At 42.4% G+C, this 13116-nt stretch overlaps 1 protein-coding gene across 2 annotated transcripts in view; it reads right to left on the bottom strand.

Annotated features, from left to right (window-relative positions):
- The window catches only part of PHF6 (PHD finger protein 6), a 29760-nt gene that overhangs the window by 14237 nt on the left and 2407 nt on the right, over window positions 1-13116 (bottom strand). For both annotated transcript variants that reach the window (XM_054169682.1, XM_054169683.1), the window contains exons 2-5: window positions 9871-10050; window positions 9521-9622; window positions 4248-4381; window positions 3803-3846 (exon numbers count right to left, since the gene is read on the bottom strand). In XM_054169682.1, coding sequence (XP_054025657.1) covers window positions 3803-3846; window positions 4248-4381; window positions 9521-9622; window positions 9871-10008 — 418 coding nt within the window. In that variant the 5' untranslated portion in view covers window positions 10009-10050. The remainder of the gene's footprint in view (window positions 1-3802; window positions 3847-4247; window positions 4382-9520; window positions 9623-9870; window positions 10051-13116) is intronic.

Consider the following 13116-nt stretch of genomic DNA (forward strand, 5'->3'; position numbering starts at 1 on the left):
GAAGGGAAGGGACTAGAGTAGAAGGGAATGGACTAGAGTAGAAGGGAATGGACTAGAGTAGAAGGGAATGGACTAGAGTAGAAGGGAATGGACTAGAGTAGAAGGGAATGGACTAGAGTAGAAGGGAATGGACTAGAGTAGAAGGGAATGGACTAGAGTAGAAGGGAATGGACTAGAGTAGAAGGGAATGGACTAGAGTAGAATCAACCAGGTTGGAAGAGACCTTCAAGATCATCAAGTCCAACCTATCATCCAACACCATCTAATCAACTAAACCATGGCACCAAGCACCCCGTCAAGTCTCCTTCTAAACACCCCCAAAGATGGCGACTCCACCACCTCCCCAGGCAGCACATTCCAATGGGCAAGCTCTCTCCCTATGAAGAATTTCTTCCTAACATCCAGTCTAAACCTCCCCTGGTGCAGCTTGAGACTGTGTCCTCTTGTTCTGGTGCTGCTTGCCTGGGAGAAGAGACCAACCCCCACCTGGCTACAACCTCCCTTCGAGGAGTTGTAGAGAGCAAGAAGGTCTCCCCTGAGCCTCCTCTTCTCCAGGCTAAGCAACCCCAGCTCCCTCACCCTCTCCTCACAGGGCTGTGCTCCAGACCCCTCCCCAGCTTTGTTGCCCTTCTCTGGACACCTTCCAGCACCCCAACATCTTTCTTAAACTGAGGGGCCCAGAATTGGACACAGGACTTGAGGTGTGGCCTAACCAGTGCTGAGCACAGGGCAGAATGACCTCCCTGCTCCTGCTGGCCACACTATTCCTGATGCAGGCCAGGATGCCATTTGCCTTCTTGGCCACCTGGGCACACTGCTGGCTCATGTTCAGCTGCTGTCAACCCATACCCCCAGGTCCTTCTCTGCCTGGCTGCTTTCCAGCCACTCTGTCCCCAGCCTGTAGCACTGCATGGGGTTGTTGTAATACACCAGTTCTATAATGGTCTATATTCTATATCTATATAATAGCCTATAATACACCAATTCTGTAATATTCTATATCCTTTAACTATATAATAGCCTATAATACACCAATTCTATAATATTCTATAGCCTATATAATATCCCACAATACAGAAACTCTGTAAGATTCAATATTCTGCTCTGTATAATGGCCTATAACATAGCAGTTGTACAACTTCCATGAGACAGATGCAATATATATATATATATTTAATATCTTTCATTTAAAGGAGGTCTATCACCCAAAAAAATAGTGCCCCAGATCCTGGCAATATCAAATCCATAACTGCACAGAATATTCTATGGGTACAGTTCCCTAAACTGTATGGACCCAAGCTAGAACAAATTCTTTGGGCTAGTAGAGAACATATTCTTTAGGAATGAGCACTGGGTAAAATTTTAGTGAAGTATTAAACAAACAAACCCCAGAAAACAAAAATGTGAAGCATAGCTACACATATTTCTACAAGGTTAAAGCATCACTACATATTTTAACCTAAAGGCTCCAAACTTAAATGTTAAGCAAGATACTATTGGATTCTTTGAAGTCAGGTTTTCCTGACTGATGCTCTTTATTCCTCTTTACCCTCAGATCTAAAAGGCTCTTTGGATGAGTCTCATTTAGTGTTTCCATAAACTGCCATTCTCAACACTTAAGAAACAAAAAGCCACTCTGCCACTAATTTTTTGCCCTGTGTTCTCATTCAAATATAGCCTGATAAAATCTACCAGCATTTGCTGTTGTAGAATTGGAGCTAATGGTTTCTGGAAGCTCTTAGAAGAGAAACACCATTTCAGATCCTGCTAGGAATTCCAAGCAGAGAAAAGGTAATCCATTGGCATTGGGCTGCATGTGGAATTGGAGGCATTTTTCAATAGATGCCAAACACTGAGTAAAAGCTTATGCTTAAATATCAATGAAAAAGATCCATATCTCTCTCTGAACTGAAATATCTTTCATAATCACTTTGTGCCTAGGTGCAAAACAAACCCCAAAGCACAGGAATAACGTGCCAAACTACAAGACAATGCAGCCCTGACTCTGTGGAGAGTTAATGGAACATGGATACTGCTTTTCTTGTTCCAATCTAGTACCAGCAGAAGCAGAGACTTTTTTATACAAAGCATACAGCAATAATTATTTAGAATCCTAGAATGGTTTGGGTTGGAAGGGACTTCCAAAGGTCTTCCAGTCCAATCCCCTGCAGTCAGCAGGGACATCCTCCACTAGATCAGGTTGCTCAGAGCCTTATTGAGCCTCACCTTGAGCATCTCCAGGGATGGGGCCTCAGCTACCTGGGCAACCTGTTTCAGTGTTCCACCACCCTCCTGGTAAAGAACTTGTTCCTAACATCCAATCTAAATCTCCTCTTCTCTAATGTCAAACCATTGCCCCTTGTCCTATCACTGCAGGCTTTTAGAAACAGTCCCTTTGCAGCCTTCTTGTAGCCCCCTTCAGCTACTGGAAGGCTGCTCTGAAGTCTCCCTGGAGCTTTCTCTTCTCTAGGCTGAGCACCCCCAGCTCCCTCAGCCTGTCCTCATAGCAGAGGTGTTCCAGCCCCCTGATCATCTTCATGGCCCTCCTCTGGACCACTGCATCAGGTCCACATCCTTCCTGCATTGAAGGCTCCAAAGCTAACTTTAAAGAAAAGAATCAGTTTTCCTTTGGCATTTTTTAACTGCCTTCAGTTATCTTTCCAAATGCTGCAGTAACATCTGAACTGCACCACTAATATCTACTACCTGCAGCATAAAAAGCAGTGCATTTACCCTAAAGAGCCTTTAGCAACTGATGAAATTTAAGAACATCTTCAGTAAAGGGTCACATACTCCTGGTCAGACAAATGTGATGACATTTCAGTTCAAAGTAATGCAAAGCATCAGCTGGCAACTGTTTGCTTACCCAAACTCAGCTACAGTAGGAAAAAGGAAAAGCACCTGCATAAATACACAACAGCACAACTAGCTTGGAATTTTAACCACCTCTTGGGTACATTTGTGGCATAGCATCCCTCCTCATGCATTTCACAACTCTGCCCTGCAAAGATGCACAGCTTTTATGGATATAACCATATGGGGGTTGTTGTTGTTTATCAAAATGACTCAGAAACAGCTCTGTAAGGCATCTCATCACAAAGCTTTTTCATTTACTATTGGGTCCTTCTTATCTGAAGTGTTAAACCCTTCCAATAGTTCCAAAAAGACAGGGAATATTTCAGGAACATAAGCAAAAAATCAGCTGCCCACTGACAAAATATTTCAGATGTTAAGACTGTGAACATTTAAATACAAACACAAGCCAGCTTCTTCCCAGAAGGGAATGCATTCTTTTTACCCAAATTTTGTTTCATAGAACCACAGAATGGTTTGAGTTGGAAGGGACCTTAATGATCATCTAGTTCCAACCCCCCTGCCATGGGCAGGGACACCTTCCACGGGCAGGGACACCTTCCCTGGTGTTGAGCCCAGGTTGCTCAAGGCCTCATCCAGCCTGGCCTTGTGTACCTGCAGAGAGGGGGGCACCGACAACCTGTTCCAGTGCCTCACCACCCTCACTGTCAAGAATTTCCTCCTCATCTCATGTATCAAACCTTTCCAAGAACCTACAATTTCTCTTGTAGGTTTTCCTCCACCAAACCCAAGAATGCTGAGAGGAAAACACAGAAACCGGAAGCGCTTCCAAACTGCTCCTCAGAGAACAGAGATAACAACAATAATAAAAAGGTTCTAATTTTTCACTGAAAACATTTCTACCCTCCAGAGTAATTCAATGTAACCAAGTATCTTGCTACAATGGGGGGGAAAAAAAAAAAACTTATATGGAATGATTTTTTTTTACCTTCAGAGTTATGCGTGGTTTTCTTGTGTTTTCGACATAAAATCCTATAAACAAAGTAGTTGAAAACTGTCAAGTCAGTCACGATTCACAGGTTATTTACTCATCTTTGCAATTTTAAATGCCAGCACATTTTTATCTCTTGATTATTTGGGGGTTTTTTTGGCTTTTTCTCCCACTTGCAGGACTCACTGAGATCCGAATCTTCCAGTGACAACGTGCCTTTTTTTCCCCCTAGCACATCGTTAAGCAACGCTTTCGCTTAATAGTTCTGGTGAGATTCCAAAGTTGGGGGAGAGGGCTTGGGGGGGGGTTTATTTTGTTTGGCTTTGTTGTTGTTGTTGGGGGAATTTTGTTTATTTTGGGGTTTTTTTTCTTTTTTTTTTTTTAAACCATGTGAAATACAAACACACAAAAGCATAAGCATAGGAAAATAAGGAATAGTTACATGTAAATGCCTTGTGAGGGTTTCTCTCTTATCTGAGCTTTATCATGCAAAGCACAGTAGTAGTGATATGTCTTGTGGCATGTTTTCACATCACAGCCAATGGTTGCTCCAGGGCAATGGCATAAAGAGCACATCTGGAAAGGAAAAACAACGACAAAAGAAAGCACAGCTGCTGTCACTGTTGGCTTAGCATTTCTGAGCTTCAAAAGCATAAGAGTTCAACACGACAGGAGTTTCAAAACACAGTTAGCACCCCTTGTGACAAAAGAAGTGGAGACACACAATTAGCACGACTCTTTTCTGCTCTCAGGTGCTTTGCAGAATTTATTTTGAAGCCAAGGAGAAAGTGTTATGCCACAGTCCCAACAACCATCATGTGCTGGTCACCAGTTCAGTGAAGAGAGTCATTCACTTCACGTGGCTGATGGAACTGAGACAGCTATTCACCTGAATATCCCACTCCCAAAGGATGGGCTGCTTGTACCAACCATTTCAGAACTATTAAAATCACAAACTGTACCTGTTTAATTCAGAGTGACATCATGTAAAGAAGCCCAAACCACTCATTTGGCAATGAACCTTGCAGTCAAAAATACTAATGACCTCCAGATTTACCTTAGCCTCAGCAGCTACCTTGATCTCTTTCTTTTTCCTAGCTGGTTATTTCTTTAAGGCATTTCCAAAAGACTGAATGTAGTGAAACATTTGGTAAATACAATGAATTTATTTCTATTAGACTAAATTTTCTTCTTCACACTTATATGGTGCAAAAGGTCAAATGGAAGCCTGCTGGAGAATCACAGAATGCTAGGGGTTGGAAGTTTGGAGATCATTGAGACCAACCTCCCTGTCAAAGCACCTAGGGCAAGTCACACAGGAATGAATCAAGACAGGTTTTGAAAGGGTCCAGAAGAGACTCCACAACCTCTCTGGGCAGCCTGCTCCAGGGCTCTGTCACCTTCACAGTAAAGAAGTTTTTCCTCATGTTGAGGTGGAACTCCCTGTGTTCCAGTTTGTATTGACTGGTCCTTGTCCTAGCACTGAGCATCACAGAAAAGAGAGCATCACCTTCATCTTGACATCCATTTCCAACTAATTAATTCTTTTCATATCAGACTCATCATTGCTTAGGCTATACCATCATGCTTTTAAATTGTTCACTGTCCATCTTACATTGTGTTAGGAAGGATTACAGAATCATAGAATTGTTAGGGCTGGAAGGCACCTCAAGGATCATCCAGTTCCAACCACCCTACCATGGGCAGGGACACCTCACACTACAACAGGTTGCTCACAGCCACATCCAGCCTGGCCTTCAAAATCTCCACGGATGAGGCTTCCACCACCTCCCCAGGCAACCTGTGCCAGCATCTCAGCACCTTCATGGGGAAGAACTTCTATCACAACACTTTTCTCTCTATTCTTTTTTACTTACATAACATTGCCCCCAAAATCTCACAATTTCCCATTAAACTTCCCTCTCGAGACAACTGGAGCTTTTTGTTTTCATCCTGCTTGTTGTCTGTGTCCCTCCTAAAACAGCATAACCAATTCCAAACCCTGAAGTGTGCAGTGTAGGATCTGTGTGGAACACACTTTCTTGTTAGCCTCAAATATGACAAATAAATATACCAGAGTGATGTATCACCATCCTGGCTTTCAATTTTAACAAAGTTAACAGTAAAAATGTCAAAGCTTTGGATCATCTCCATTTACTCCTCTGCAAGCTCTGAAATGGCACCAGAGTTAGAGACTGTTCCCTAGTTGTTACCTAAACTGTATGGGCATTTAGCTCATCAATTTGTTATACCTTATGGCTAATGTATAGGAATGGTGGATCAAAGTTCTCCATGAAAGCCTAAACTGAAGTTATATCCAAACAATTTCAGTCAGGACTTCAGTATTTTGAAAGCCAGAAATGACTAAAAGCAAACTTTAACAACACCATGATGTATGAACAAAACATGCTACAGGAATTTTTAGAGTGATTTATTGACCTGTATTTCCTGACAGTAATAAAGTACTTATTCCATTGGTACAAGTCCTACTGTCCAGAAAGTCACTGTCAACAGATTAATTCCCAAGGTGTGTGCCCTTGTGGCCAAGAAGGCCAACGGCACCCTGGGGTGGATTAGGAGGAGTGTGGTTAGTAGGTCAAGAGAGGTTCTTCTACCCCTCTACTCTGCCCTGGTGAGGCCTAATCTGGACTATGGTGTCCAGTTCTGGGCCCCTTGGTTCAAGAAGAACCTCATGGAACTGCTTAAAAGAGTCCAATGCAGAGCCACAAAGATGCTCAAGGCAGTGCCATATGAGGCAAAGCTGAGGGAGCTGGGGCTCTTTAGCTTGGAGGAGCCTGAGGGGTGCCCCTATTCCTGCAGATAACAATGTGAAGGGTAGTGTCAGGAGGACAGGGCCAGGCTCTGCTCAGTGATGTCCAATGACAGGACAAGGGGCACTGGGGGAAAGCTGGAGCAGAGTAGGTTTCACATGAACACAAGGAAAAACTTTTTCACTGTGAGGGTGACAGAGCCCTGGAGCAGGCTGCCCAGAGAGGTTGTGGAGTCTCTTTCTCTGGAGGCTTTCAAAACCCACATGGATGTGTTCCTGTGTGACCTGCCCTGGGTGACCCTGCTCTGGCAGGGCGGGCAGAGTAAATGATCTTTTGAGGTCCTTTCCAACCCCCAACATTCTGTGTGTACCATGCATATGTGAAGTTTGCCAAGCTCCAAAATAGGTAAGCTCTTAAGAAACAACAACAAAACCCCCTCCCATGCACATATCTAACGACATCACTGCTTTGTACTCCCAGATATTCAGACTTCAGAAGTTTTCATGACTGGCCTGTTAAGGTTTGAGCCTACCAACTTCTCAGATAAATATACCACCCTCAGCAAGGCTCCATGTGTCAGTCACTATCACTGCAGTAATGAACAAGTCTCAGTTTTCAGCGTGTGTCTGGTCAGCAGCAGCACCTCCTGAAGGAAGGCAACTATGTAAAATCTGCCTGCAGCCAAATTTAGTCCAAGCCATCAATGTAATTACTTAGCCCAGTGCACCACGCTGAGATATTTTTTGCTCAGTGCGTTCCCACATAAAAGAACAGGCTAGAACAGAAAGCAGACCTCTGAGAGGGTATCTGGGCTAACTATAAATATTTAGCTTTAAGCTTCCTATAAAAGTCAATGTAGGAAGGCAGATTCATCCAGACAGCGATCCAGAGCTGTTGTTTTCTGACAGCTACAGAGATAAGGGATCTAAGTGAAGATCTAACATTGTCTTGTAAATTCTCTCTCCAAATGGGAAACACTTCAGGCCTGTGAGTCTACCAGATTAACCAGACCCAGGTTTTCTGCAAAAAGCTGAACAAAGTGCCTGCTCCATGCACCCAGTGAGCTCCAGGAATATACCCAGCTGGAGCATCAGAAATTTCAGAAGCAGAAAAACAGAAGGCATCAATGACACAAAAAAAGAAACAACCCTCAGAAAAAGATTTTAGACACTCAAGAATCTGAAAGTTTGGGTGGGGTTTTTTTTTATGATCTGCAGCTCTACCATGTTCTTTGGAAATTCTTAATCACAATGTGAATGACTTGTGCTTCAGCTAATGAGAGCAGCAAACAAAGTGCCCTGTGTTGGAAAAGATTCAAATTAAACACTGGGGGGAGGGGAATATTAAATCATTATTAAATACTTGCACTTCTACAATAATGATTTGAATTACTCTTAGTAGTCCAAGAACTGGTAGATACATAAGACAGCTTCCAATAAGCTTTTCATGTACTAGAGTGAACTGATGATTTGCTTGAAGTAGACTTCAAAGCCTCCCTCCTTTCCCCCAAATGAAAAACAAGCAGTTCTGAATGGAATGAAACAAAACCAAAATGAATGAATCACCTTCTTGGGAATTTTAAAACAATAAAAACTCATGGCTGCTCAATTCTGATGACTTTGGCAGAGCTGTGATCACTGTTGTACCCACATACCTCCCAGACATCTATATTCATGGAATCATCCATTAAGGCAATATGAAAGGAAGCAATAAAATGACCTTTGGTAGCTACAACCAGGTTTTGGCAGCAAAACCCAATACTGGTAAAGGTACAGCAATACCCTCATGAGGTCCCTGGATTGTGGGTTTCTTTCTGAAATCTACCAGAAGATGTTAAATAGCAACCACTGGATTAGAAATAGACAATTTGGGACATGGTGGTGTTTAGGTGCAGCCCATCAGAACAAAAAAAAGGGGGTGGGGGGAAGGGCATGTTCTATCAATCAGTTTGCAGATTTGCTTGGAGAAAAAAATACCTATCTGCTATAGCCATCTACATTTGCCAGTGAGGGGGGAAAAAAAAACCCAAAGACTGCAGAAATCCTAATTCTGAATTTATTTTCTACTAATTCCATGATTAAGTTCTTCAAACAGCATGTTTACATGAGAGCAGAACTTGACTGAAAGAAACTACTGAAATAAACAAACTACTTTTTATCCTTTCCTAAAGGCACTTCAAGGGTTGGTTAACTGACATGTAAATTACACTTCAGCAGAAGTATAATCATGGCCACTGAACTTAACTGTTTGTAAATCTGAAACCAATTTATTCACAGATTCAGATTCCTAGAATGGTTTTGGGTTGGAAGGGATCTCAAAGATCATCTAGTTCCAACACCCCTGCCATGGGTAGGGACACCTTTCACTAGCCCAGGTTGCTCAAGGCCTCATCCAACCTGGCTTTGAACACCTGGAATGGGTTGTCCTGGGAGGTGGTTGAGGCCCCATCCCTGGAGGTGTTTAAGACCAGGCTGGATGAGGCTCTGGCCAGCCTGATCTAGTGTGAGGTGTCCCTGCCCATGGCAGAGGGGTTGGAACTAGATGATCCTTGTGGTCCCTTCCAACCCTGACTGATTCTATGACCTCCAGACCTCCCTGGCCAACCTATTCCAGTGTTTTACTTCAATAACCTTCTCTAAGTCATCCATTACCTCATTGCTCACACACTTTAAACAAACCCAACAGATCACAGTATCACCAAGGTTGGAAGAGACCTCGAGGACCATCGAGTCCAGCCTGTCTCCACAGACCTCACAACTAGACCATGGCACCAAGTGCCACATCCAATCCCCTCTTACAGTATCACCAAGGTTGGAAGAGACCCCGAGGATCATCGAGTCCCTGAACAATTTCATGGGAAGCTTTCCAGAAGGGTAGAAAAAAAAAAACCAAACCCCTTGCCTTCTATTTTCAAGAGCCACCAAAAAAAACCCAATGAACTTACCAGCTTTGTGCCTCTCTTGATTTCTTTCTGAATATCTTCAATTGAGAATCCACCAAGACTCTCATTATCAGTGTGTGAAGATACCAGTGCAGATGAGAACAGCTAGAATCACAAAGACAAAACTTTTTGCTTTATTTTTTTTTTACAAGTTTTAAAGGCACAAGTGATACAGAACACTCAAGACAACATGAAACCCACAAAGATGTCAAATTACAGCCACTCATCGCTTGTGCCAATGCCACAGCTGGGTGATTTATGGGTTTTTTCCATTTGTTTGCAGTTTTTTTGACTAGCCCACGACCTTCCTTGCTTTTTTTTTTTTTTGGTGTGTTTTCCTGTGGGTTACTTACCATACATTTGTGATGTGCTGCCACCTTCTGGTTTTCTGACATCAATAATTGTCCACATTCATTATCTTTATTAGATCTACAAAAACCACACTTCCTTTGTCTTGAAGAGACTTTTTTCTGTCCAACTGAGCTTGTCATGATTTTAAATGGCCTTAGAATGCCACTTCAATCCTCTCAATGCTACAGAAAAAAAAGGTGTGATCAGCATGTTAACAGCAACAAAAAGGCAATTTAACTTACACTTTTATAAACATACCTTTGGCTGCCTGAAAGTGCCTTGTCCCTCTTTATTCTTTTATGCTACTTCAGTGCAGCCAAACAAACATGCACCCAGCAGAGGCAGCTCTTTGGCAGCTTTTGATGAAATTGTATTGCCAAGCAGAGTCAGCTCTTTAGGCAAAAATGTTTGAGCCTTAATGTAAAGCTTTGGATACCAATGTAAAGCTTTGGATACCAATGTAAAGCTTTGGATACCACCACAAAACTTTGGATACCACCTCAAAACTTTGGATACTAAATAAAGCTTAAGTGGAAAAGTAGGAATAAGCTGAGAATGCAAGTGCAGCCATCATTAGGGGAAAGGTACTGCAGGTGTTTTGTCCCATCCTGATAATCACTTATCAGTGCAAAAGGATTTGTAGGAAGGGCACCACCGGTGCATGCAATATAATTCATGCTACTGAACTTCTTCAAAAGCCAAGCAAGAAGCCCCTCAAGAGTCCAGCACAGCATCCAGAAGAGGTTTTGAGCTTTAGAAAAAAGCTCAGAGAGTATCACAGCAGAGAACTAGCCTCGGATGAGGGTAGAGATGAGAAGATAAAATGTTACCATTTTAGGCACCTCACAGAGGCTCTGCGGCTAAGGCAAGCAGCACTAGGAACAAAATTTCAACCCCATCTAGGAGCAACACCCTGCCACGGAAACCTTATCAAGAGCCACAGTTCACTTAGCAGTACCAAGCATAATCATTTTCAGTAAGCACATGTGAGCTGCTGTTCTCATCTAAGGAAAGTAACTTCAATTCGATGTGAACCACAAACTTGACTCGAGGTCCCAATCCCCTAACCAGGCAACAGCAGACACTGCAAGTTCAAAAGTGAAAACACCTAACGAGCCTTGGCCCAGAATGAAGCAGTTTGTGCTCATCTGCTTCTCAAGCAAGCAAGAAAATATTGCCCTCTTCCAACAGACTCACAGCTTTGTGCTTTGGAGATATGAGCCTTACTGTCAGAATGGGCCACAACTGCAATAAAAGCATCCTCCTCGGCCCCTGTCTACATCAGACTGAACTAAGTAAGTCCCCACACAGTTTCATATTTCTGAAGGGGAAAGAAAAAAAGACCATAAAAAAAGAGAATAAATAACACCCAGCTGTAAGAACAGCAGAGCTGCAACACATCTGGACCATGCAACCACAGTGAACTGCATGAAGACACATGACTGACTGCTGACATTTGCATAGGGAAACCTGTCTGCTTCCAGCGCTGTCCTAACACTAATACCACTCCTATTTCTCCAACTGAAAGCAGAGGAATGTTACCAAGTTTCTGTCGGTATATACTGTTGAAAGGCAACCCTGTTACAGTCCCACTGTTTCAACAGATTGGTCACAGGCTGAGGGTTTAACTGTTTGTCCTCTGATGTTCACAAAACTCCTGCATCAAAAGGTGTCCTGTCCTGGATCCGTGGCCTTTGCTTCAGCAACAGCTTCATTTGCTTTCTTTCAGAGCCGGGAAGCAGTTTAGCAGCCTGTGACTGCAGACTCATAAGAAGAATGCATAGATTTCAGATCTTGCTGATTTGCACAAAAAAATGTGCCAATCTGGATAAACTAGTCACACCCTCTTGCAGTGGCAATAGAGAGTCTTTAAGTGTTAAGCACAAAAGAACTACTATACTGTATTCTTCCAAAGAAAACAAAACAAGACCATTCTGTCACCCCTCCTGAGTAGAAAGAAGGAATGGATCCTGAAGGATAGGTACATGGATTTTCAAATGTGTGTGGGTGGGTGTTAAATTAGTGGGGTTTTTAACTCAAAACCCCCCCCACAACTATTTGGAGACAGGGAAAAATAATACCAAAGATAAGTAGGAAATAATACCACAAAGCTTGCTTGCTATCAGGTCATACTCAATAGCTCAACATAAATGACACAGTGATGGGTTAGAAATGTATTAAGAAAATGATTTAACATGCAAAAAAAAAAACCCCAATCTGTTTTGGTATGGATATACACACACAGACTCCTTTGGGTCTACCTGTTTCGTTGTGTATTTGGATTACATTAGCAATATATTGGCAGCAATTAGAGCAGCTCTGAAAAGGAAGCTCAGGAATTCCCTTCAAAACACATGGGCAGGTTGTGGCGACTTAAAGGCATAAGAAGTGCTGCTCTGGGCCCCAGCCACCCTTCAATTTCACAAGCAAATGCCTGGTTTAGAAAATGCAAACAATTTATAGGACACATCAACATTTATTAAGTGGCTCTCCTCGCCTTTCCTTCAGAAGTACCTTCCAAGAAGCAAGATTATAAAGAACCCTCCTCAAAGCTTTATGCCTTCTGGTGCACTAACAACAGACAGGAGAAGCTGCATCACTACAGCAACAGGAGAACCTGACATACCCTAACTTCTTAAGCTCTCTTGCAGAATTCAATCTTTCAAGGCTGAGAGTGAAGCGAGTTAAAAATAATGCAAACATTTACCTGGCGATGCACAGACGCTGAAGTTATTAAATAAAGCTAGAAGAGCAAATACTGTGTTTCAGAATACTTAATTGTAAATAATTTAACACTTGGGAAAAAAAATATATATTTGAAATGCAAACAAGCTGAAAAGTAGCAGAGAGAAAACTCAGAGTCTTTTCACCATCAGATTAAATGACTCTGAAAGCATTTCCTAAACCTATCTAGAAGTTTTCTTTCACCAGCAGATTAAATGACTCTGAAAGCACTTCCTAAACACATCTAAAAAGTCTTCTTTCTACTCCACCACCCTCTGCATTTGTGCTTCCTGTGTCACTAGGCATTAACACTATTTATACATTTCTAAAGACTGCATTAAAAAAAAAAACAACACCTGAGCATGAGAAATATTTCAGGAGCGTTTGATCTACAAAACCTCTCCCTGAACGATGTTTGCTTTCTCGTAAACGTGAGAAAACACAAGGCAGGGATCGCTTTTCTTTGTGCCAAAATGCACTTCTCACCCTGTCCATTTAACAAAATCCACTTCCTGGAAGAGATG

This window comes from Dryobates pubescens, chromosome 18 (assembly GCF_014839835.1).
Source record: "Dryobates pubescens isolate bDryPub1 chromosome 18, bDryPub1.pri, whole genome shotgun sequence".
Lineage (NCBI taxonomy): Eukaryota > Metazoa > Chordata > Aves > Piciformes > Picidae > Dryobates > Dryobates pubescens.